Source organism: Thamnophis sirtalis, unplaced genomic scaffold, assembly GCF_051295495.1.
Source record: "Thamnophis sirtalis isolate CommonGarterSnake01/CBP01778 unplaced genomic scaffold, rThaSir2_p1.2 scaffold_1, whole genome shotgun sequence".
Taxonomy (NCBI): Eukaryota; Metazoa; Chordata; class Lepidosauria; order Squamata; family Natricidae; genus Thamnophis; species Thamnophis sirtalis.
Genome location: NW_028261381.1, coordinates 42,285,972 through 42,312,471, shown reverse-complemented (window position 1 = coordinate 42,312,471; position 26,500 = coordinate 42,285,972). Strand labels below are relative to the sequence as shown.

At 39.9% G+C, this 26,500-nt stretch overlaps 1 protein-coding gene across 3 annotated transcripts in view; it reads left to right on the top strand.

Annotated features, from left to right (window-relative positions):
• HNMT (histamine N-methyltransferase) overlaps positions 1-14,362 on the top strand; it is a 31,909-nt gene extending 17,547 nt beyond the window's left edge. For all 3 annotated transcript variants that reach the window (XM_014076399.2, XM_014076400.2, XM_014076401.2), the window contains 4 exons: positions 1,465-1,572; positions 5,955-6,085; positions 6,417-6,510; positions 13,897-14,362. In XM_014076399.2, coding sequence (XP_013931874.2) covers positions 1,465-1,572; positions 5,955-6,085; positions 6,417-6,510; positions 13,897-14,252 — 689 coding nt within the window. In that variant the 3' untranslated portion in view covers positions 14,253-14,362. The remainder of the gene's footprint in view (positions 1-1,464; positions 1,573-5,954; positions 6,086-6,416; positions 6,511-13,896) is intronic.
• The last annotated feature ends 12,138 nt before the right edge of the window (positions 14,363-26,500 follow it).

The following is a 26,500-nucleotide window of genomic DNA, read 5'->3' as shown; positions in this document are numbered from 1 at the left end:
TGATTGAATCTGGCATTTCCTTCCATCTTCTGCATGTAAGTTTAAGAGGCTCTTTGATCAAATCCAACATAAATACAATGCTATGACATGCAATACCATTAGCATTTTGTTTCTTTTTCCTTCTTTTTCTATTATAATGAATTGTTTTTGCATTGTGACCTTAAGTCTCTGTTTAGAATTGGCTAGCACTGAATAGCTGCCAATTATGAGTAGGTCTATCTGTCTATCTATTTCAGCCTCTGGGTATGATAGATCCATTTTATTTCTTTGTAAAGGATCGTATACATAAGTTGAGATAATGGACAGATGGATGGATCCCTATCGAAGGACCATAGTGTAAAGTATCTTCTAAAAGTGATACAAATGATAGATTTTGTTAAGCCTTTGTAGTATCCATGGTGTAACAATTATAGATTGGAATATCATAAACAAATTTGATCACAATGTTTTGGAAAAGATATTATAGAGCTAAGAATACATATAAGATGATGAATAATAATTTGTCCAGGAATAAAAACAGGCAAGTAAATGAGGACAAGATAGGAAAAAAAGATCCTATATCTGGTTTGGAAAAAGCACATGGCGATAAAGCACATGGCAAGAGGTTAAAGTAGAACAAAGGTAATACTTCTATACACAAAATATAATAAATATATATTTGCCGCATATGTGATGGCAGCAGAATTGGGACAGTTTTAAAGTACGTTAAAACAAATTAATGAGTATAAAACTATTAAGTATAAAACTAATGAGTAGTAGTCATGGTGGCTCTTCATCACCATCAGGTTCAGAAGCAGATTGCTTATCAATTCCATTTGCTGGTGTAACACCAGTGATAGAGTACTATTTTACTCATGTTCATACGAGTTGTCAAAAGAATACTAGCTACATCTAGCCCAATCTAATTGTTCTAATATTCAGCCATCATAGTAAAATTGTCACAAGGTCCTAATAATGATGGGATGTAATTTCATCATAATAGAGCAGGGGTGTCAAACTCAAGGCCCGGGGGCCAGATGCGGCCCATGGGTTGCTTAGATCTGGTCCATGGGGTTGCCCTGGAAACAACAAAGGACCAGCCCACCAGGTATTTGACAGAGAAAACAGAGCTCACGAGGGCTGCGTGTGGCACTCCCGAGCTCTGTTTTTGCTGGCAGAGGGTTGCAAGAAGCTGTTGCAGCTGAAAACGAAGCTCGGGAGTCCATTTTAGCTGGCAGAGTGCTCAGCCCACCACAGGCTCGCCCCCCCAGCCCTCCCCCCCAGGTCAAACACAACCCTGATGCGGCCCTCAATGAAATCGAGTTTGACACCCCTGCAATAAAGCAATGCTTTTCATCTTGCCGTTCTCTATATGCCATTTGGAAACTAATTTGACATTTGCACATGAACCAAGTAAACCCACAAACACGTCTAGCAAAAAAATGATATTAGTTTTTGGTTTCTTTGTTCTTCTTTGTGTCCTAGGGGAAATTGACCTTGAGATTCTTGCAAGATTACAGTCGGAATACCCTGGCGTGATCATTCATACCGATGTGATAGAACCAAATGCAGAACAAATAAACAGTTACAAAGGTATGCTTAATGCTGCAGCTTCTGCTGAGCTCCACGTCACTGATCCGTTTGCCCCTCGGTGTTCTAGAGTTCGTTATGGAAATAACGTGCTATTGAAATGTTTCTCTGAAACATCCATTTATCACATTTCCACTGAAAGGGAGGAAGAGATACAGCCTGATGTTTCTCAGCATGGTGGCAAACCAGAGGGTGTAAATCCCTGCTTAAGTGACAGCAAACACAATGCGCTATTAATGCTACGGAAATGAAAAGGGGAAATTTTGCCACTGTTGTTTGAAAAAAATAATAATTAGGGATTAACTTTCTGAAACTTCAAGCCAGGACACAAATATTGATTTTTCTCCATGAGTTGAAGGAGGACAAGGCTGCTTTCTTGAGACTATTGGCGTTCTTGGACGTTTGAAAAGCCTCAAAACAGCTGCTATGCTTTCTGACATTGTGTACTCTCTACAATCTTAAAACCCTCACTTATTGACTAACCAGCTAAAACAAATTAGCTGGTTATTGTTGCCACCTTCCCAGCTCCACTCAAACTTTTTATAAGCAGGTAGGTAGGAAAGGAAAATGCCCCGTTTAACTTGACAGGATGCCTATAAGGCCTCCTTAGAAATAAAGTGAAGTTAAAAGCTGGCATATGCTTGCCACATGCTATTTTCTGCAAAGGCCTCTGCATGGCAGAGCCTGGTAGATACCAAGGGTGATGTCCACAGATATAGTGGGTGCCCGTAAGATCACATTTCCTTTTCTACTATGAACTAACCCTCCCTCCCTCCCTCCCTCCCTCCCTCCCTCTCTCTCTCTCTGTTTTACAAGGCTATCCATAACACAATGTTAAGTTTGGCTACATACTTCATATTTCATAATTCATATTTCCATTTAGGGAAAGAGTTTCCCTCTTGTAGGTTTTCAAATAGTCTTTGGTAGGCAGCCCAGAATTTTTGATATATTGATAGACATTAGCTTTCTTCTCACTCTTCATTTTCCCATTGTCTGTGTATCAACTGTCTGACAATGAAATAAAAAGAAGTTCTGGGGCATGTTACAGTATCTTCACTGTCGGTATGGATTACTTGCAGAATGCTATCTGGCCTTAAAATACAGAGAGTTTCATTTTGGTCATAGAGCCTAGGAACTGATAATGGAAGAGGGCTGAAAAACAGCTACGGCAGTTAAAAGTGAGACCCCTCACACAATGCACACGTATATAATACACACCAAAATAATTATTACAGAGCAGGAAAAAATAATAAAGCACCACTGAAATCAGAAATACATAACAAATAATCATCACTCTGTTGCTGAATCTTGACAATGTCCCTAATGCTGTCTCAAATACAGTGTTAATAGCCTTTCTGAGTGAGAAAACTCTACTTTCGACTATAGGTAGTCCTCAACTTACAACTACTTGTTTAGTGAACGTTTGAGGTTACCATGGCACTGGAAAAGAGACTTATGACCATATTTCACACTTACATAGTTGCAATATCCCTATGGCAAGGTCAGCAACCCACAGTCCTGGAGCCGCATGTGGCTCTTTCATCCCACTGCTGTGGCTCCATTGCCGGTCGGTGCCAGAATTTTGAGAGGAGCTTCTGGTTGAGAGCGGGGAAAAGGGAATGTCAGGAGGAGACTCTATAGAAAGAGGTTGGATTTTACGGTCAGCTCCGCAATTGATAGGGCTTTCAGTTAGGACAGGTAGAGGAAAAAGGAGACCGCACTAGGAGGAGATTCTATGGTGGTGGAAATGGACCTCCGGTGGGCTCCAGAATTGTACAGGGGGCTTTATGGCTCTTTGAGTGTTTAAGGTTGCCAACCCCTGCCCCATGGTCACCTGATCAAAATTTGTACACTTGGCAACTGATTCTTATTTATGAGGGTTGCAATGTCCTGGGATCATGTGATCACGTTTTGCAACCTTCTGACAAGCAAAGTCTTAGCCACTGAGCCACCACCAGTGGTGGCTTCCTACCAGTTCTGACCGGTTTGGCCAAACCTGTAGTGGTTTGGCGGCCTGGGTTGCTGGATTCGGCAGCGACCCAGGTCTGCCACGCCCCCAAACCAATTCTCCCAGCGGTGCCATAGGAACTGCCATCTTGTTTTTTGCTTCTACACATGCACAGAGCAATTTTTATTGCACTGCGCATGCGCGCACAGCAATAGCACACACAAAGTGCCCACAAGCGAATTGGCAGTAGTGACTGCTGGAATCCACCCCTGGCTACCATGTCCCTTTTTCCATAGAGAAACATTATTCTAGACTAGCCCATCTTGCCACCTTTACAAATGGGAGACTTTGAGTAAACCTTCTTGGGATGAGCGAATAGAATTGGCTACTTGTACCTGAAGGAGGTTTCCTGGAAAAACCTGGTCCACCTTTATAGATTAAATATATAGATAAATATAGGTTTAAAAAATAGCATTTTATATTGAATCCAGAAGCTCATTGAAGCCCATAAAGCACCTTTAAACCTTAGCCTATGCGGCAATAACCTTCTGAACTATCTTCAAAGACAAGTCCATATAAAGTACACTACAGTAATCTGGTGTCCAATAGGAACTTTTTTTTAAAAAGCGTAGGTTAGAGGAGTAGAATAAGCAAAGAGAGAACATTTCTCATCTTTGCAGGGAGGTATCATAATCAGATCCTTGAGAAAAGTAATATTTCTTTTTCTGCATTAAATCAGCGTCTGTGATATTCTGAATGCTCTGAGCATGCACTCAGGATTTCAGATCACGTAACACAACCCAAAATAATGGAATCGTGGTTGAGACAGTCTTACAGTATCAGTGACAGAGATCTTTATTGCTTTTGGGGAGTGAAGAAAGCCACATCCTTTATGAGTTTTCAGTGACAGAGTAGGCACTGTCTCCTTTTACTGGAAATTAAGAGAATATTGTAATCAGGAAAATATTCCAATGTCCCTTAGTTTTCAAGATGACCCTGAAATCAGAGGTGATTTCACAAGAAAATGTCAAATTACACCACAGTGGGATTAAGATCTAGGTCAAGATTAGGGAACCTTGTGGCTTTTTGGTTTTTATGAAATTACAACTTTTATTACCTACACCATGATGGCTAATTGTGCAAGATGCTAGGTACTGTAATTTCATAACAACACAAAGAGTACAGATTTCCATCCTTCTAGAATTAAACCAAACTTCCATTTTTTTTAAATAGATCAAAAACCAGTTTTAGATTATATAAAAATACTTAAGGCATAGTTCAGTGTAGTACTGTAATCTTATCACAGCTCAAATAATAGCAGTTTTATGGCAAAACATTTTGGCCATTTTCTCCTCCAGGTAGGTAGGTAGGTAGATGGATGGATGGATGGGTGGGTGGATGGAAGATAGATAGATAGATAGATAAATAGATAGATAGATAGATAGATAGATAGATAGATAGATAGATAGATAGATAGATAAATAAATAAATAAATAAATAAATAAATAAATAAATAAATAGATAGATGATAGATGGATGGATGGATAGATGGATAGATGGATAGATGGATAGATGGATGGATGGATAGATGGATGATTGATGATACATAGCTACATAGATGGATGGATGGATGGATGGATGGATGGATGGATGGATATGTAGATAAATGATAGATGAATGGATGGATGGATAGATGGATGGATAGATGGATGGATGGATAGATGGATGATGGATGATAGATAGATACATGGATGAATGGATGGATGGATAGATAGATAGATAGATGGATGGATGGATGGATGGATGGATGGATGGATGGATGGATGGATGCCAAGGAATTTCTAGAAGCTTGGCACTCTGACAACCATCAATAGACATTTACAACATCTACATATTATGCAAAAGAGATAATCAACCAGTTCAAAAGAGAAAAAGACTCCAGCACTTCCCACCAGTAATCAAAAAACTGCCAAAGAGCCATCAGTTAACAGCCCAACAAAAGAATCTTAAGACTGCACCCACCCACACGGACAGGCAAGACACCAGAATATAAACTGACAGAAAACAGCACTCCTTACTAGATGATGATGTTACCTAGTTAGGGTAATGAAAGTCTGCAAGAAAACAAGCCAGCTCAGAGAGCACCAAGGACCCCCCCCCTTACTTAAATAAATCATGTTTTCCAAAATGAGATAATATGAATATATTGTTGGTCTATATTGAAGTATCAGAGATCTAGACCAGATTTCAGAAATGCAGCAAAATGTACCTCCGCTTATATTAAAGTGAACAATGGATAGCATCCGAGAACTGGTCTCACCAATGGCATCAACATCATATTAAAAGTTATATGGCTTTCAGCTGCTTTAAAAAGACTGAAATGAAAATGTATTCCATATTTGCAAATGAGATAAACTGTGGAGCTATCACATTTCAGAATGTGTTGCAAAGGCATCAGATCTCAAGAACATAAAGTTCACTTGGCACAAAGAGACATCCCTGGAATATGAAAATCGAATTATGGACAGCAAAGAGATGGGAAAATGGAATTTCATCCACATGATCCAGGTAGAACAAAGCACATTATTATGGGCCAGATCACTGTTACTGAGACATTACATTAATGGGCTATTTTTCATGCATGTGTATTACTTCAATATTACAAATTTGCTCTTTTTATTTATAAACTATTTTCTCTCGCTGTAGTTTTACCTTCCTGACCTGATAGTTATCCTGCTCTGTAGTGACTGAGGTGGGGGAGATATAACTCAACATACAGAGAGGAAGATTTTGCAAACATTTGAATTACAAAATATGCAAAATATTTGAATGATTTAACAAAACATTCCAAGAAATCTGCAAACCCATTTCACCTTGAAATGATTCTTCTCATTTTTAGATGCTATATTACGTAAAAGACATGCCTGCTACCATTAGATTCTTTCACAGCCTCTTGGAAGATGGGGCCAAACTCCTCATTATTCTTGTTTCAGGTAGGTTCAAAGCTGAATCCTAAAACATCTGATTAGTGTATTTGTAGTATTTTATTATTTATGTACCAGAGGTAGTCCTCAGCTTACTACCATAATTCAGCCAAACATCTCTGTAGCTAAGTGAGGCATTTTAAAATGAATTTTGCCCCATTTTTATGATCTTTCTTGCCATAGTTGTTAAGGTAAATCATTGCAGTTCTCACATGGTTGCAAAAAGTGATCACATGACCTCAGGACACAATATGAGTCAGTTGCCAAGTGTCTGAAGTTTGATCATGTGACCATGGGATGCTACAATGGTCATAAGTGTGAAAAATGGTCATAAATCATTTTTTCAGTACAATTGTAACTTTGAGCAGTCACTAAATGAACTGTTGTAAGTTGAGAACCACCTGTATTGAAGTAGTCCATAATGTGGACCACCCTATAAAAAGATTATATTGGCCACCAGGAGGCACTGTAGGACCACTTTCAACCTCTTTGGGAATCATCAGGTGCATATAACCAGATGTTATTCTATGACAGGATTGAGCAATTCATTTTCCAAAGGGGCCACATCAGAACATGGGGTTGTTGTGGAGGGCTGAAGCAATAGGCCTGTGAACGTGCATAGGCATGAATGCACGCACACACATATGTAAAAACTATTTGTCAACTGTTTAAACTTTGATCCAGAAACTGATATATGAAATCAGCCAGCTTTTCCCCATGTGCTCTCTGCCTTATATTACATTTAGTCATGTTGCTATTTCTTTGAAAATAAAACTCAGATATGTCACCAGGAATTGTGTTCCCCCTGTGCATAGTAAAAAAACAGATTATATTAAAATATTAGAACTTATTTGCTGATTTTTCATTTTATGGATATAAAGAGTGATCTACCAAAAATATATAGAGAGAGTGACAATCAATATAAATATAACCCCCCAAAATTCAATAGTCCCATTGAACTCAAACTATATTTATTTTGAACAGAAGTAAAAAAGAGGAAAGGCACAGGGTCTGAAACACTTTAACTCATGGGAAGGAGGAAGGAGTCCAATTTCCATTAATGAATTCATTCATGTGTTTACAATTTTTTCAGAATGGCACCCATAACACCTGACTGCCTGTGGCATTAAGCAAATAGCTAGAAAGTTCTCTCCAGCTATATGGCTGACTTTTTTCCATGTTACAACTCCTCATTTCATCCAATATTGTGGTACTGGGTAAAAAGTCCACACTAGGAGGGTTATGTCTGAAACCTGAAAAAAAAAAGATGTATTCAGGTTATCTGAAAAATAAAATACCAAAGATTGCGAAAATGAAGCATTTGTTTTTATCTGACACTGGGTGAGCAAAGCAAATAATATTTTTAGGATTAGTACCTAATGCAAGTCTTATGGTACAAGCAGCCAAAGTTAAGCACTTTCAGGTTTCATTAATTTCACAGTTTGCATTTGTTACTCTCGGGTTTATGTTGTGGATAGAACAATATGTACACAGGAAAAAGGGGAGGGATGGAAAAGAGAGTTGGGTTTATCAAATACCTTTCACAAAATAGCAGCCTAATAATACAGAACCAGCTCAATAGGACTTCTGGCTGCTTATGAACACAAATACACACTTCCTTCTAGATTTTTGAAAGAGTTATTTATCTGGTTATTTTTTCAGTGAAAACAAAAACAAGATTTTTGTCAAATGCTCAGCGTGTAGCAAAACATTGCCCTTTAATCTTGAATGACCAAATTAGGGATTATTTCTCATTTCATCTCACCAACTTTAGCAATATGGTTATTCTTGTAAATAAAGGAGCCATGATTAGAGGTGCAGTGGTTAGAATGCAGTATTGCAGGCTAATTTGCTGACTGCCGACTGCTAACAGTTCAGCAGTTCGATTCTCACTGGCTCAAGGTTGACTTAGCTTTCCATCCTTCTGAGGTTGGTAAAATGAGGACCCAGATTGTTGCAGCAAAATGTTGTCTCTGTAAACTGCTCAAAGAGACCTGTAAAGCACTTTGAAGTGGTATATAAGGCTAAGTGCTATTGCTAAAGTAAGGACATTTCTTTAAATCTTAAAAAAATAACACACATATATACATACAATAAAAAATTATGAAGGGCATTCTTATATTCAAACCACAGAGATATGGATACATAAGAGGTACCCTAAAGAAACAAGACATCTCATGCATCAAATATATGCCTGGGCTATATCTTTGTGGAAAGAAGATACATCATCGAATGCCCTTTTCTCTTAATATGTGCATATTGAAAGCGAGTTAATCAAGGAGAAAACTATATTAGATATCAAGTGCTGACTTTACACTTACAAGAGAAATATAATCTTAAAGCTGTATTTCAGAATAATTAGTTATAAGTTCCTCGGTGCAAAACATATGTATACAACAAGCCAAATTTTATATTGATTATCTACCCTATGCTGGTACATCTTGAAGCATCTGAAGAGAAAGAGGACATTTACAAGAAATTAGAAAAGGGCAAAGAAAAAAACGGGCAAATTTACTCTGACCTGATTTTGGATATTTTTAGTTATAGACTTTTTAAAAACTCAAAACATTTTTCTGTCCCAAGTCTGGCACTCTTATTCCATTTTGAATTTTATACCATTTATCTCTTCTCCAGCATACTTAGCAGACACAAGGAATGCAACAGGCAGGTATGCAGAAACGCTAAGTCAGGGATGTCCAACCTTGGTGACTTGAAGACCTGTAGACTTCAACTCCCAGAATCCCCCAGCCAGCACGCACACCCCTGCTCTAAGCTAACTGAATCTAGGCCACCTATCAGAAAATGTTTATGGGGGCATCCATTGGAACTGAGATACATCCATGTGCAATTTCTTTTCTGCCAGCCGTTCCTCACTTGAGTAAAAGATAACAAAAGAAAAAAGACAACCAAAGACAATCAGTTAAGGAAAGGATGTCACATTCCATCATTCAGAGTGAATAGTGTGAGGTACAACAGAGTAGATAAACATCAAAAGAGTTGAACGAGCAGAGGAACAGAAGGAGTCTTTGCTAAAATAAAACTTTCTTGAACGTAGTCAATAAAACAACCTCTAGCACGTTGGTACCAAGTCTTATGTCAAAAGCTCTCTGGTGCTACTCATACCTGTTCTTTGCAGTGCAGCCTGCCTAAGGAGGGATTCCCAGTGAGTTGTGCTCAGTGTGCCATTGCCTCCTCATCTAATAAAAAAAAAATCATGTGAAATGGAGAGTAGGAATCTGATAAGAAACACGTGGGACATCAGATCTGCCCATATTTCAGTTGTCAGTGAAACCAGGCCAGCTATGAAGAAAGATATAGGGTTGTTTTTAAAGATAATATCCTCCTCTCACAGCCAGTTTGCCACAAAGTCTTAAAAAACACCAGTCTGGCACCATATGTTCCATCTACAGGGAGTGATTATAATAATGTGCCAGTCAGGTAGTGTATAATTGCTCCGTTTCAGAAATGGCATTGAGTCACAGAACACCGACACCAGCGCATTCCTTGCAATTAGTGCTCGGCATTCATTTCCCACCACTGGGGGAGGGAGAGACAGGGAAAGAATAAATAACACAAATTTGTTGTGCGGCATCCATTTAAAGCTGACAATGTTTATGTTTCCGAAAGAAACTCTTTAAAGACTGACTGTTTTCCTCCTCCAAAAAAAAAGGGGCAGACAAGTAGCTTTATTAACATGGGGGATTTGCAGTCATACTTCTCAGCAGGCCCTCATTAGTCCTGAATTTATTGCTTTCCTATCCAAAGGGGCCAGGAGCTTTGGCTTTTTATAAATGATTCACATCAGAAATGCTGAATCATGCCACCAAGGGTACCAAATAAATGAATTAGCCTGGTGCCCCTTCCTACTGTTCCTGCTAATATATTTTTCTCTCTCTTTCTCTCTCTCACTCTCTGTGGTAATATCTGTATAGCTAACATGCAAACAATTTTTAAATAAAAATAGCACATTTCTCACTGCAAGGGATGTGAGCTGGGTGACCTAAGATTGCCAAACATTTTGAATAATTTGGGACATCTTTATACTAGAATTTCATGATTCTAATGAAGGCCTCCTATCCTGCCATCCTGTCACTCTAATACAACTTTATGGTACATTAAAGTACCACAAAGTACCATACCATGATCTGGGTACTTGAGAGACGGCCTGCTGCCAATTACCTCCCACAGACCCATTAGATCTCACACGGTTGGCCTCCTCCGGGTGCCATCTACCAGCCAATGCCACCTGGCTATCACCCAGGGGAGGGCCTTCTCTGTGGCATCTCCGGCCCTCTGGAATGAACTCCCCACAGGGATTCGGACCCTCACCTCTCTCCAGGCCTTCCGAAAAGCCATCAAAACCTGGTTTTGCCGGCAGGCCTGGGGGTGATGAGTTCCCTCCCCTCTCGACATGTATGGTTGTGCGACTGTTGTTTACTTTTATTATTTGTATTTTGTCTTTTTATGTTCCCCCCTTTTCCCCCTTGAATTGTTCGCCGTCCTGAGTCCTCCCGGAGAAGGGCGGCATACAAATAATAAAATACAAATACAAATACAAATAAAGCATGTAGCTCTGGCTTATTTTAGGCCTACTGTAAATCAGGATGACCCTTTGTCAGAAGACTGGTATTTTCTCGCTTCTCAGTCTCTGTGGACGCTTCTGAATTAATTACAATTGCCTATGTTGGGAGCATACAGTATATAAGCCGATCTCTCAGCTAAATCATATGAAAGTTAATTAGACTTTAATTAATCATGATTGAAGCTGTACCTAGATGCGTACATGCACTAAATGGACTTCCTTTCTAGTAAACAACCAGGATTAGGCTGAATGTACTATTTTCCTGCTTTAATGGATTTACGCAAACCTTTAGCTTTCTAATATACTTTCGATGTGCCTGATAATTTTGGAAATCAAAGTCTAAAACATCAGGTGGGAGAAAACTGACAGTCTCTATCCAAATATTTGTTTATAAGATTTCTGCCTCAGATTTTGAAAGATAGTACACAATACGGGCACCCCATTTTAAAAATGATTTATTCAGAGTATGTTAAACAGGGATTACAGCTGGTCCTTGAATTATGACCATAATGGCACCTGCCCATCACAGGTATAAGTCACGAAAATCATAAAGTGGCTGACTCATGGGATTGACCCAGTTTTATGATTTTTTTTGCAGTTATTATGAAGTGAAGCAATGGTTCACTAAAGGTGCAGTTTTGTCAAAAACAGACATAAATGTTGGTTTTTTGCAAAACCATTGTAAAATGTGATCATGTGAATGCAATCTGGTGGCCAAGTGTCTGAGGTACAGTCATGTGATGGGAGAGCAAAACATTGGAATTTTGAATCTGGATTGTAAGTACCCCCAGGAAGGTCCATTGTAGTCTTCAAGTAACTGATTGTAAGTCGAGGACTACCTGTATTTCCAATAGGTAGAAATGAGAATGCAGCTTTGAAGTTCAGGATATCTTCGGTAAACACACACACACACACACACACACACATTTCCACATGTCCTTGTTGTTCTACCAGACACATAAATAGCCATCATTGTAAGAAATTAATTTCCCATCCTTCAGAAAGGATATATTTTGATACTATATGATGAGATACCTAAGAAAAGGCAATCATTATTTACATAATCACTTATCTCAATATCTTTCCCTGAACGTCTGTCTGATTGCAGATTCAAAGGATGACTTTAAACTTGAATAAATGTAAACTATAGTTATTTATCTTTGGCAAAGTCAAGAGAGGGGAGAGGACACACACACACCACACACAGAGAGAGAGAGAGAGAGAGAAAGAAAGAGAGAGAGAGAGAGGAGATAGATTACTGTGAAAACGCCCAAATCCTTCTCCCTCTTCCAATAAAAACATTTTATTTTAAATGTAAAGTTACGTGTGGTGATCATAGCCTTCCATTGCTAGAATGATTTCACTAGCCCCTTGGGCAATTGCTTCCAAAGTGGCTCTTCAGCCCAGCTCTAAACCTGCTCTTCTAGACGATTTGGAGATTTATCAACCGGTTTCTGATTTATTTGTATGGGTGGTGAGGAGTCAATCATGAGATCAGCTCTGGCCTCAGTGATGTTTCCATTCATGGTTGGAAATGATCTTCAGTTTCTAAATTATGTACAAAGCTACAACAGCACTGAGAGAGATTGAAAAGAGTAAGAGGTCTCCTTTAAAATATATAACCACCCCAATTGCAAAATATATAATCCCACCCCTGTTTACTATGGATAATGTTCATAAAGATGGCCTCTCTAATTGGTTTGTGTGTTGAACCAACTTGGACCTAGATTTGGGATTTTTGTGGCCTGCAAAAGTGTCAAAAAGGCAAGGCATGTGGCAACTTTCTTATTTGAGACCATCTATGTGTTCAGCCTGGCACATTCTTTTTTCTTGATATCTAGTTGCCAAAGTCTTTTTCTTGTCATTCTGCCCATATTTTTGCCTCATGTTAAATCTGTGCATACTGTCACTGACACTCCTGAACCAATGCGGTGAATTGATTTTCCTCAGATTTCTCCCCAAAATCGATCTTTTCGAGTTAAGAATTAGTATACCTGCCTAACCCAACACTATTTACTAGCTTCTCAGTTTTTCTCTCTTCTGTGGGATTATAATCACTCTTAAAGATCTCCAAAGAGCATGGCCACTGAACAAGGTTGCCAACAATTTAGGGACTTACAATACAAATACATCTGAAGGGAACAACATGGGGAAAATGAACCTAAATTGAATTTGATGGAATGAAATTTCACTGTTTTGATTTTTAGTCCTATTTCAAGCCCTGTGTTTAAAATATAGGAAATCAATTCATTGCAAATTATATAACCCAGACAAACAAACATTAAACAACAGCTTAATCAAGGAACCACCAACATTATTTCCATCAACACTGACAGGGCAAGCTCCTAGTATACAAACAGAGAGCAAACTCCCACTTCTTGCTAGAACTTATGATGTTACCTGTAAAGTCCTCGGACTTACGACTGACAGCTCAGCAACAGCCAGGCGCGCCGCAGCCAATCAGGCGCGACCTGCGGTTGCCGGGCTGTCAGACGCGTGGTCATTGGCTCCCTGTCTGACAGCTCCTGTATAAATAGCTGTCAGACAGGGAGGGGGTGCCGGTCTACTTCTGATGTTTAGCATTGCCTGTAAATAAAACGTTGGTTGACTTACAGTTACCTCCCGCCTGGTTCTTTCCGCGAATCTAACATTACCTAGTTGGGTTATGAAATGCCTGAAAAAAAACCAGCAAGCTCAGAGAGAGCCAAGGACCTGACAGTTCAATCCTGAGCTATAGATATTCTCTTCTATTGGAACATGCATTATACAAATGATTTATCACTTACATGTTTGTGATATTGTTTATTTGACAGGACACAGTGGCTGGGCCAAATTGTGGAGGAAATATGGTCCTCGTTTACCTCCGAATGATCTGTGTTTATATATTTCTTCTGTTGACGTTGAAGAGATGCTTGACGGTTCTGGACTGAAGTATCAGACTTATGAACTTCCATCAGACATGGATATTACAGATTGTTTTACTGAAGGGAACAAAACTGGGGAACTTTTGCTTGATTTTTTGACAGAAACCTATAATTTCAGTAAAACTGCCCCTCTTGATCTAAAAAATGAACTCACTGAAGATCTTAAAAAGCCTGAATACAGTGAAAGGAGAGGTGACAAGTATTTTTTTAATAACACCCTGAGCGCAATAATGATTGAACATTAAAATGGAGAGACTTACTTACAAACCTAATATCTCTATGAACTTGTTTAATATTTTAATAACTGTGTTGTATGTGAAACCTGAGACAAATACAGACAGAAACACCCAAGTGGGATATTTTGTGCCTCAAGTTATCATTGTTAAGAGTATCAATACCAGTATGTGTTTGCAAATAGACACCTTATTAATAAATTAAAAGTTACTTTATTGGGATGTCTATCATTATTCCTATGTGAAGGTCCTATGTTGAGATGATGAATCAGGTCTTGAAAAGACAGAAATCTATATTCATCTGGTTGATGAAGAAAGTGTGGTTGACAACCAGTTTGCATTTGCAGTGCCCTCAATCACGTAATCACCATGTTTAAACACCATTTATAACTTTCATGTAATCATATTTGTAACTTTTCCTGCCAGCTTCCCCAGAAAATCAGTGGGGAAACCTGCAACGAAGATTGCAGGTTGCTGGGGTAAGGCTGTCCCCTTACCAGTCCCTCTGTGTTTGCAACATGTCAGCCATTTTTGAATACCAAAAGAGAAGTATTTTCTGAAAGATACTTATATTATTTTTTAAAACAAAGACAATGGATTCTTATGGCTCTTATTATCACATACATGTGAATCACTATCCCTCTCATGTAACATAGATAGATAGATATGTAGATATTTGCTTCTTTCCTTGACTTTTCTTCACTTCTTTTCTTGAATGGTTTGTGGTTGGAGCTTATCTAAGGTGACCAGATTTTCAGATTGGAAAAGAGGGACGCCCTTGACCGGGGGGGGGGAGGGGGGAGGGGCTTGATTAAAAAAAAATTTTTTTTTGTCAAATGGTCACCCCAGGACACTGAAACCAGCATAAATACGAATCTGTTGCCAAACAAAATTTTGATCACGTGACCATGAGGATGCTGCAACGGTCGCTAAGTGTGAAAAATGGTCATCAGTCACTTTTTTCAATGCTATTGTATCTTCCTAATTATTAAAAGTGCAAATTCACTCAGTGTCAATCATGACTCCTGAGTCCATTTCAAAGTATTGTGCATAGAAATTTTTAAAATGGCTTGTTTCAATTTATTTTGGATAGAATCTTTTTTTAAATAGTTTAAGACAATTTAAAAAAAGAATCAACACAGAATAACACTATTTTTAAAAATCATATGCACAATAAATAAAATATTATTTTAAAATACATTAAAAAAATAAAAGAAAAAACCCAGCTCACTTACCAGCAGGCAGGCAGAGTCAGCAGATCTTCGTAGGGATGGATGGAAGCACACAGGGAGCCTATATATACGCAACTGCACTAACAATGACAATGATGAAGGATTGGATTGAGTTAAAGAATAAAAGAATTCTGATCTTAGAAGGCCATGACCTGCAGGCAGGCTGGCATAATTTCTTATGGAATGAATGACAAACATAAAACGCACAAATACTTTCAAAATCATTTAATTAGAACTTTACTGCAACAATGGCTCAAAATTAAAAAAATCCACTATGTGAAAACCCCAAATTGGCTATCACCAACAGAAAGAACGACACACCCAAATTTTACAGATTGGAACAAAATTCTAAGATACAGAGATCTAATTGACAGACAGGGAAATTTAAAAACAATTGAAGAATTGGCAGATCAGAATATGAAAGGTGACTGGCTAACCTACCTCCAAATTAAAACTAAATACAATAAAGACACTAAAATATATGGTATTGAAACAGAATTACACAAATTGAATAAAATTATTCAAAGTCTGGACAGAAAGATGATAGGGAAAATATACAAATTCCTCTTGAAGAGGAAATTGGAAACTGTAAAAGAACCAATGATAAAATGGGCACAGAACTTTGGCTATAACATTGAACTAGACAAATGGGAAAAATTTTGGGGAATAAATTTAAGAATGACACTATCAATCCCATACAAGGAAAACCTTGTTCTTTCAATCCTTCCAATATTTTTTTCCTTCATTCCCTTGTCTGTTTCAATATTAAGTACATTTCTTCCTTTCTTCCTATAATTTTTTCCATTTTCTTCCTTATATTCTTTTCCATTTCAACATTGTCTTCCTTTTTTCCTTCCTTCCTTCCTATACGTCTTTCCATTTTCTTCCTTATATTATCTTTTCTGTTTCAACAGTCTTTGTTTCTTCCTTCCTTCCCTCCTTCCTTCCTTCCCTTCCTTCCTATACTTCTTCTTTCATTCATTATATTTTCTTTTCCATTTCAATATTAAGTGTAATTCTTTGTTCCTCCTTCCTTCTTTCAATCCTTCCAATACTTTTTCTTCATTCTCTTTTCCTTCAATATTAAGTGCAATTCCTTCCTTCCTTCCTTCCTTCCTTCCTTCCTTCCTTCCTTCCTTCCTTCCTTCCTTCCTTCCTTCCTTCCTTCCTAAGTTATTTCCATTTTCTTCCTTATATAATATTTTCTGTTTCAACATAAAGTGCCTTCCTTCCTTCCCTCCCTCCCATCTCTTTCTTTATGTTTTCTTTATGTTTTCTTCATGCTTTCTTTTCTTTTTCCTCTGCTCTTTTTAAATCCCCCCCCTTCTTCTCCTCCTCTACATTTAGGTTGGATTAGTTTGTACAACAGTCATCAAACTTCTGAAGTAAAAATAAATAAATAAATCATATTTAAGAAGAAGAAGAAAAAGGAAGACGTTTTTAGTTAAGTCAAACGTTTTAATAAAAGTTTCATCTTTTAAGATTCGTCCAACACATCCAATTGTAACCTTAACAGTAAAGAATATCACCCCAACTGCTAAAGGTTCAACCAGTCTGAGAACCATTGAAAAGACAACAGTGCAGCAAAATCCAAAAGACACAACTTCCTCACGACCTCACCGCCATTGCTTTGGTACCAAATCTTTAAGGAAGGGGCGCCAGAAAGGAGGAGGAGGAGGAGGAGGAGGAGGAGAAGGGAACCAAAGAGACGCTCTCGGAGGCGGCAATCCCATTCATGAAGAGGCAGGAGGAGAGGTGGGGGCGCTGCACGAACGGACTCCTCGCGGCCGCTCCCACGCTCTCGGAGGCAGCGATCCCATTCACGAAGAGGCAGGAGGAGAGGTGGGTGCGCTGGCAGCTGCCCGCAGACAACTTCTCGGGCAGCTGCCGAGCGGCAGGCGCCCCGGAAGAGCGTAGAAGTTGTCTGCGGGCAGCTGCCGCTGCGTCCACGCTCTCGGAGGCGGCGATCCCATTCATGAAGAGGCAGGAGGAGAGGTGGGGGCGCTGCACGAACGGACTCCTCGCGGCCGCTCCCACGCTCTCGGAGGCAGCGATCCCATTCACGAAGAGGCAGGAGGAGAGGTGGGTGCGCTGGCAGCTGCCCCGCAGACAACTTCCACAAGCTTCAGGGGCTTCTGCCGAGCGGCAGGAGCCCCGGAAGTGCGTGGAAGTTGTCTGCGGGCAGCTGCCGCTGCGTCCACGCTCTCGGAGGCGGCGATCCCATTCACGAAGAGGCAGGAGGAGAGGTGGGGGCGCTGCACGAACGGACTCCTCGCGGCCGCTCCCACGCTCTCGGAGGCGGCGATCCCATTCACGAAGAGGCAGGAGGAGAGGTGGGGGCGCTGCACGAACGGACTCCTCGCGGCCGCTCCCACGCTCTTGGAGGCAGTGATCCCATTCACGAAGAGGCAGGAGGAGAGGTGGGTGCGCTGGCAGCTGCCCCGCAGACAACTTCCACACGCTTCAGGGGCTTCTGCCGAGCGGCAGGAGCCCCGGAAGCGCGTGGAAGTTGTCTGCGGGCAGCTGCCGCTGCGTCCACACTCTCGGAGGCGGCGATCCCATTCACGAAGAGGCAGGAGGAGAGGTGGGGGCGCTGCACGAACGGACTCCTCGCGGCCGCTCCCACGCTCTCGGAGGCGGCGATCCCATTCACGAAGAGGCAGGAGGAGAGGTGGGGGCGCTGCACGAACAGACTCCTCGCGGCCGCTCCCACGCTCTCGGAGGCAGCGATCCCATTCACGAAGAGGCAGGAGGAGAGGTGGGTGCGCTGGCAGCTGCCCCACAGACAACTTCCACACGCTTCAGGGGCTTCTGCCGAGCGGCAGGAGCCCCGGAAGAGCGTGGAAGTTGTCTGCGGGCAGCTGCCGCTGCGTCCACGCTCTCGGAGGCGGCGATCCCATTCACGAAGAGGCAGGAGGAAAGGTGGGGGCGCTGCACGAACGGACTCCTCGCGGCCGCTCCCACGCTCTCGGAGGCGGTGATCCCATTCACGAAGAGGCAGGAGGAGAGGTGGGTGCGCTGGCAGCTGCCCCGCAGACAACTTCCACGTGCTTCAGGGGCTTCTGCCGAGCGGCGGGAGCCCCGGAAGCGCGTGGAACTTCTTTGCCGTGGGCGGCTGCAGCTGCCCCCACCCTCTCCTCCTGCCGCGGCGAGCAGAAAATTCGATTAGAATTAGATTACTCACCAGTCAGCGCAGCTGCAACCTCTTTCGTCTTTTGTCGAAAGGAAATGGAGACTCGCGCAAGCGTGCTGAAAATTTCCCATCCCAGCCAGCTCACTGATTGGCTGGAGTCCAGGCCAATCCAATCAGTGAGCGGCAGGCTGGGCTGGCTTAAATTTGTAGGTAGTAGGTAAAAGGCTAAAAGCACGCTTTTTTTGGCGCTCGCAGCTCCCGCCCATCAGCTGCTAGGTTGCTGGGCTGGCTCATCTGGTAGGATAGACAACAGAACGATGAGCCAGCCCAGCAAGCTAGCAGCTGATGGGCGGGAGCTGCGAGCGCCAAAAGAAGCTTGCCTTTTAAAAAGGCGGGCGGGACGCGGGAAAATGCATTGGAAAGCGGGTGTGTCCCGCCAAAAGTGGGACGTCTGGTCACCTTAAGCTTATCTCAACATGTCTCTTAATGGCTGACTCACAGAGCATAAAACATCTAGGAATTTTCTTGCATTTTTGGTCTAAGTTGTCTAGCTTCCCAATTGAAAATACGGCTGAAATTATCAGTGTGCTGTGAAACCAAGGAGTTTTCTTTTAACTCTCAATTGACGTTCATGGATCTGTTTTCTTTTCATGAGCTATTGTTCTTATTTTATGACTTGTTACATTATGATTAAGTGGTTGAGGGTTTTTCTGATTTGGTTGTTTAGTTTCTGTTTAGGGTTTGTATTTATGAAATAGTAGGTTTCCTTGTCATTCTTTTACTTTTGGGATGTAATGTGTTTTTTCTTATGAGAACTGTGGTTGGGCTGTTGGGAGGACAATGATAGTTTGATCATTTTCTTGTGTTCTTGGGCTGCTTTTTTCCACCTTGAAGTTATTCTGTTTCCTTAGATGTCTGGTCAAAGGAATAATTCCTTCCTTTATGGAGGACGTTGTGTTCTGAGATAGATAAGAATGCCTAACCACCCATTCAGGTTCAGCTTCATCGTGGGACATATGAATCTTGTGATCTGAGATCATGAGGCCCACCAGTGGAGCAGTCAACATTAGCTTCAAAGGATACATTTTTAAAATCGTCAGGGGAAGGTTTATACTTTTGAAAGCCTTCCTGTAGAAACAGTTGTGTCCTAAAGGGCATACAAAATTCTTCAATTGTTTGGAGGATTTGGCAAAATGGATTAGTTCACAAAGAAAGGGGAGGGGTTGTTCTTCTTCCAGAAAGGAAAATTTTGACTGTATGCCAATTTGCATGCTCTGCCATTCATTGATAGGTGATGTTTCCTAAGTGGCTGACATTTTCTATCTTGGAAATTCCCAGGCAAGGGAGGTGGGGAACAAAGTATTTGTTTAGCCACACAATAAGCATTCCTTCAACAAGACATTTATGGTCTACTGGAGGAGAGGGTAATTTCTTCTCTTTTTTTCTGGATTAAAAAAAATCTTTTATGATTGATTTCCCACCTTTAATGTTTCGCTATTGCTATGGATGCAAAAGAATGTGGACACATGAGCACAAAACACACAGAGGAAGAGTTACTAATTCTGCTTCCAGTTAAATTCTGTTGGCCACTTTCATAGTTCTTTTTCATTGTAAATTTCTCTCATTAATAGAAATCTGAAAGTGTAGTGCTGCCGGTTCCATTGGTGAGGGAGCATTGGATAACAGTGTACGCATCATTCCCTTAAGCACAAAGTACACAGATCTTGATATTCTCATACAATTGTTGAATATATACTGCAGAATTAAGCAAAGATTTATTTTAGCCATTAAAAGTAATATTTTGTTTTGCCCTATCCTTGATGAGACATCTGTGTAGAATAGGATGATCTTTCTCATCTTCAATCCAATTAATCTGGAGAAACAGATTTAACATAATCTCATTTTCCTCCCCTCATATAAACAAGGACTCTTCAGCCATGATGGTGTCATTCTTGGCAAGAGGACAAAGCATGCCAAAATAAGATAGAACTGTCCTAGTGAGAAGCCTCCATGGGATGGAAGTTCGATGCAGACCTTGAAGTGCATGTGTGAGTGGGTGCTTCTCTTGGGTTTCCTGACTGGCAGAAGGGCCACAGGATCTTTCTTTTTCTTATTATATATATTCTTCAATACTCATGATTATTTTTTAATTGCTGTCTAATGTTGCACTATTGTTATTTTCTTCTTTTGCCTTGCAATAAAACCTTAAGTGAATAGTTATTGCTTCTGCATGCAAAGGAGATATCTAGAAGTTGTTGAGTGATAACTCCTGAAAGCCCCAGCATGCATGGCCAATGTTAAGAGATCCTGGGAGTTATAGTTTAGCAGCCTTTGGAGAGCTGGCTAACAAAAAATCCATCCACCCTTTTTGAAGCTGTGTATAGGAGATGACCAGGCTGAGCCCAAGGGTGGGGTCAAATGAGTCATCAGTTTGGAGTCACTACACTCCCACAAGAGATCTAAGTCTAGCCCCCATGTGAATTTCATTGACTCTTATCTACCACCAATTTAGTAGTTTAGTTTAGTACTAACTACGTTAGTAGTTCAGATTCTTGCGTATAGGTAGCATGAAATAAACTTGTACTTTTGAACCCTAGAACACAACTCATCTTCTCCATTCCAGATATCTGATATCTGTCCTTTAATTTACATTCCCTGGCTTAAATAGATGCCAATATTTCAACTATTAACAGGAATGCATCAACTTTCCCATCATAATGGTTTCTGTTCTCTTGGTTCCATTCCAGTGTGTGAATATTCTTCTTAAAAGGCAATGCCCAAAACTGGATATAATGCTCTAGATGTCTTCAGGCTATGATGAACACTTGTGTAGAATAGCCTAAGATATTTTACAGCCTGAAGCAAAGAATAAGAGGACAGATCTCCTTCTATTCCCTCTACAAAGCCTGGCTAGATTGGGAACTGGAGAATGTATTAACCCTGAAGATGTTGCCCTCAAAAGCCAATATTTGGACAAATAACACTTTCTTGGACCCACTTGAGGTGGATTAATTTTACCTAATGGTGGAGCATGTTGTCCATGGGGTGGTTAAGTGGAAGGCAAGCTAGACATATCACTAGCCTCAGGCTTCTTTCCTGAACCCCAGCCTTTTCCCTTTATCTCAACAATTCCCCCTGGATCTAGCCCTCGTGGATTGTCCACCAAATAACTTTGTTTTCAATTTATCAAGCTGCAGAGTCGTTAGTGGTATCCAAGATTTTCCCTCCATGCTCCTTTCATTTGACTGGAAATCGTTAAGTTACTCATCCTAAACTTTGACCTATCACACCTATTCTTCCACTGAATAAGTCCTAGAAGCATATTGAGGAAAATTAACTGGTTTCTCCAATCCCTTTTTTCTTCCCTGAACCTAGCAGCACTCATTTAATTATAACCATGTTTTTATTTCATAGGCTCCACCCTATATCAATATATTAGTAGGGTGGAGCTTTAATGTTTCATAAGAATATACACAATCTCATGAAAAGGATGAATATCTAATTTTATATCTTCATTTGTACAATGTGCCAAAATTATCTTAAATATTTTGTTCTGGATGGAGGAGCTTTCTACCAATTTAGGCTCCTGCTTCCTTTCGCTCTCCTTCTTTCCGGTCTGGAGAATGTTAACATAAATTGTAGCATAAATCTTTGCCTTGTAGAGTAGCAGAAGGCACATATAAAAACCCATATCTTTATTGCACATATTTCCCATTAACCATAATCTATTAGTAATTGAAGTTCATTACCAATTCTTGTAGGCTTTATTGCTATCATGCTGCATGACATAGTGAACCTGGCTTGCATAACAAGAAGCCCTTGCTGGGAATATCCTATTAACAGTGACAGTGCATTTGTCATTGCGATAATAAACCCAAGAGCTGCCTGTAGATTATAAATTATTGTGATGCCATTTGCAACACTGTAGTTTAAAGTTTTGTCAGGCCTTCCATTTTAAAGACCCCCGTTTTTCAGTGAGTTATAACTCAACTATAAAAATTTGCAGCCCGCCTGTAAGGACTTAGCCCAAGAGATTGAAAAAAGACAAGGAAAAAATATATAAAAGAAATCAATGAAAGTCTAAATTCACCTCTAGTTAAATTACATAAATAGAAGGCTGGTAAATGAAAGGGATGGTCTTTGCTTTGTATTAGTGCATACTCTTAAAACTCATTCGGTTTTAAAAATAGCATTTAATGAATAACAACACATTATTGCGGTGAATTTAAGGCTCAGCATTCTAGGTATTTAAACAAAAGTTAAAGAGTTTGCCAACCAGCTGGGAACCCTGTGTTGTATTTCTTAAGCCTCTTCCTTTGTCCACACGAATTATCTGTGGCACTACATGTACTCCAGTTATTATTTTGCAGACTTTATGTTTGTATCAATCTCAGCAATGGTTAATGTCAGTTCCACTTAAGTAGGATTTGTGAACTCATTTGAAACACAGGATAGGAGAAGGCACTTGGTTAAAATGTTTTGTGGTAAGGACTGCACAAACATAAATCTTAGCATAATGGTTATTAGGAAAAGGGAAAGAGAACAGCTAAGAGAAGGAGGTGTGGGAAAATACATGGATAAAAAATGAGGAACATTCAGTTTAATATAATGCAAGAATGATTGGGTAGTTAGGTTTAACTATTAACAATTACTTCATAGTGTATTGCGAGGTAAGATCAGAGAAGGACAAGCAAAATTCATCCTGATCCTAGAGTGAGGAAGGCAGGATGGATTATATTTCTGCCTTAAAATTACTTTGTATCTCAGTTTCTTCATTTGCAATAAAAAAACCAATTATATTGAGTCATAATACTATTGCTAGGGAGACTCTGTGGTCTTGAACTGAACATAATGCCCATCCAACCAGTGCTGCTCCAAATTCCTGAAGTAGTAAAATAGTTAGATTTTAGTGCTGACATTTAAGCTTTAAACTACAGCAAAGAAAAAAAATCTCAATTCTTTCTTTAGAGGGCTGGAGGCTAAAACATATGAAGACTGATTGCAGGAATTGGGTATGTTTAATTTAATGCAGTGGTAGTCAACCTGGTCCCTAGCGCCCACTAGTGGGCGTTCCAGCTTTCAAGGTGGGCGGTAGGGGTTTGCTGTAACTCTGCTTTATAAATTTTATAAAGTAAAATTACTTCCCTACTTTTATAAATCACCATTACTGTGGAACTGGTGGGCGTTTAGAAATGTTTACTACTAACAGAGATAAAAGTGGGCGGTAGGTATAAAAAGGTTGACTACCCTTGATTTAATGAAAAGAAGGACTAAGGGTGACATGATAGCAATGTTCCCAATATCTCAGGGGCTGTCATAAAGAAGAGAGGGTCAACCTATTCTCCGAAGCACCTGAAAGTAGGACAAGAAGTAATGGACGGAAACTAATCAAGGAAAGAAGCAACCTAGAACTAAGGAGAAATTTATTGATAGTTAGAACAATATCTACCTACAGAAGTTGTGGGTGCGCCATCACTAGAGGTTTCTAAGACTAGATTGGACAATCACTTGTCTGAAATAGTATTGAGTCTCCGGCTTGAGCAGGGAATTGGACTAGAAGACCTCCAAGGTCCTTTCCAACTCTGTTATTCTATATTCTGAAAAGGGAGTTCAGTCCCTCCCAGAGGTGAAATTCTAGGATGAGGAAAGTCCCTACCCGTAAAACATTTCCCTAAATATCCAAGCAACAGTTTGATAGCTGATCCCGGCCCATAGAAATATTGCCCAGCCTTAGTCTGGAGACTGATTTTAGATGTCGGTTTTAGAGATTTATAAACAGATGAGGCACATAAAGGAATTTGAAATATTTATTTATTCATTTATGTTTGGAGTTCCAATCCAATAATAGCAGTGACTCTTTTAGCATCTCATGACCTATTGACCCAAAAGTCCATACTCTTTGTTTATTACTCCACATCTTCTGCATCTAAAAGATGCTAAACTGAGATCGTGTCCTACCTACTTTTCCAGGCACCAATACAGTACATGCTGTTTGGACCCTAAACATTGGATAGGATGTAGTTAGTTAGATATTAGACTTTACCTAGTGTATGTCCTGTATATAAATTTCTTTTCTCCTATAATTATAAAATCTGGTTCTCTACTAATTTCTCAGATCAGATTCCTGCTCTCAGGAACATTCACATGTGTCCATGCACACAGACAAAAACACACTTCAATCTCCAGCCATTTATACATTTTAATGCATAAAATCTAGATACATTTATTGGATTGCTTTATATTGTCCCCATAGCTACGTATAAAACATGGCATTTTTATTGGTGTGCTTCTATTGGCAAAGGCTTTTTTAATGTTTTAATATTATTTTAATAATTTTGCCAATCTGTAGGAAGTCATTTAAATGTTAAATTTTCCTCAGGTAAAACCATTTTATCGAGAGGGTGAGGAAGACTGTATACACACACATATATAAACCCTTAGATTTTTAACAGAATTCTTCACCAGCTGTAACTAACTATTTTTCAGCTTCTATGTCTATAAAGTGCACTGAGTCTTAAAATACAGCAGATGTTTTCATTGATTGCATAATATAATTTTACCACGAGTCATATAAGAAGTTTGAATATATATTGCATTTTTTCATTTCCAATTGTCCCAAAACACCTAGTGTCTTCAAATGTGAAAACCACTTCACCTTACGCAGAGGTGCTACATGCTCTGAAGTGAAATCTAACAGCTGTTTAAGAGCCCTCAGCACTATTACCCAACAATTTATGTTAAGGAGTAGAACTGAAAACTAGCTAATTCTGATAAAATTGAAAGAGAGAGAGAGGGAGGGAGGGAGGGAAGGAGGGAGGGAGGGAGGGAGAGAGAGAGAGACTGTAATTAACTTAGGGAGAATTGTTGAAGCTCATGCTTTGAAAATGAATGCATATAGTATATTTAAGAGTAGGGTTATTGTGCTTCTAGAGAAGACCCTTAAAAGTCCCTTCGACTGCAAGGAAATCAAATCAGTCAATCCTAAATTAGATTGATCCTGGAAGGACAGATGCTGAAGCTGAAGCTCAAATATTTTCACCACCTAAAGAGAATATTTTCACCACCTAAAACCCTGGTGTTGGGAAAGATTGAAGGTAAAAGGAGAAAGGGACAGTGGAGAATGAGATTAGAATATATAGAATAACAGAGTTGGAAGGGACCTTGGAGGTCTTCTAGTCCAATCCCCTGCCCATGGAGGAAACCCCATACCATTTCAGACAAATAATTGTCCATTCTCTTCTTCAAAACCTCCAGTGTTGGAGCATTCACAACTTCTGGAGGCAGGTTGTTCCACTGATTAATTGTTCTAACTGTCAGGAAATTTCTTCTTAGTTCTAGGTTGCTTCTCTCCTTGATTAGTTTCCCTACATTGCTTCTTGTTCTGCTATCAGGTGCATTGGAGAATCCCTCTTCTTCAGGTGCTTTGACTCTCTCTTCTTCGTGGCAGCCCCTGAGATATTGGAACACTGCTATCATGTCATCCCAAGTCCTTCTTTTCATTAAACTAGACATGCTCAATTCCAGCAATCATTCTTTATATGTTTTAGCCTCCAGTCCCCCAATCATCTTAGTTGCTCTTCTCTGTACTCTTTCTAGAGTCTCAACAGTAGGAAATCTAAATTGTACAGCCCTTTATATATTTCTATATCTGGTTCACCTCTGGATTATGTCAAAGAGATACAATACACTATAACACTATTATCCAACTTAATATAGTTCTATTAATGGCTATTAATGCTGACACTTCAAGTGTAGTTTATGCTAGTTTATGAGCATAATGAAGATCTGATCTGATCTGATCTGGGTGTAGTTTTGGATTGACCTTACTGCAGTACCATCCAATTGCATGTTAAGAGTTTATCACTAAGATTGCTTTGCTGAAACCTGTCAAATGT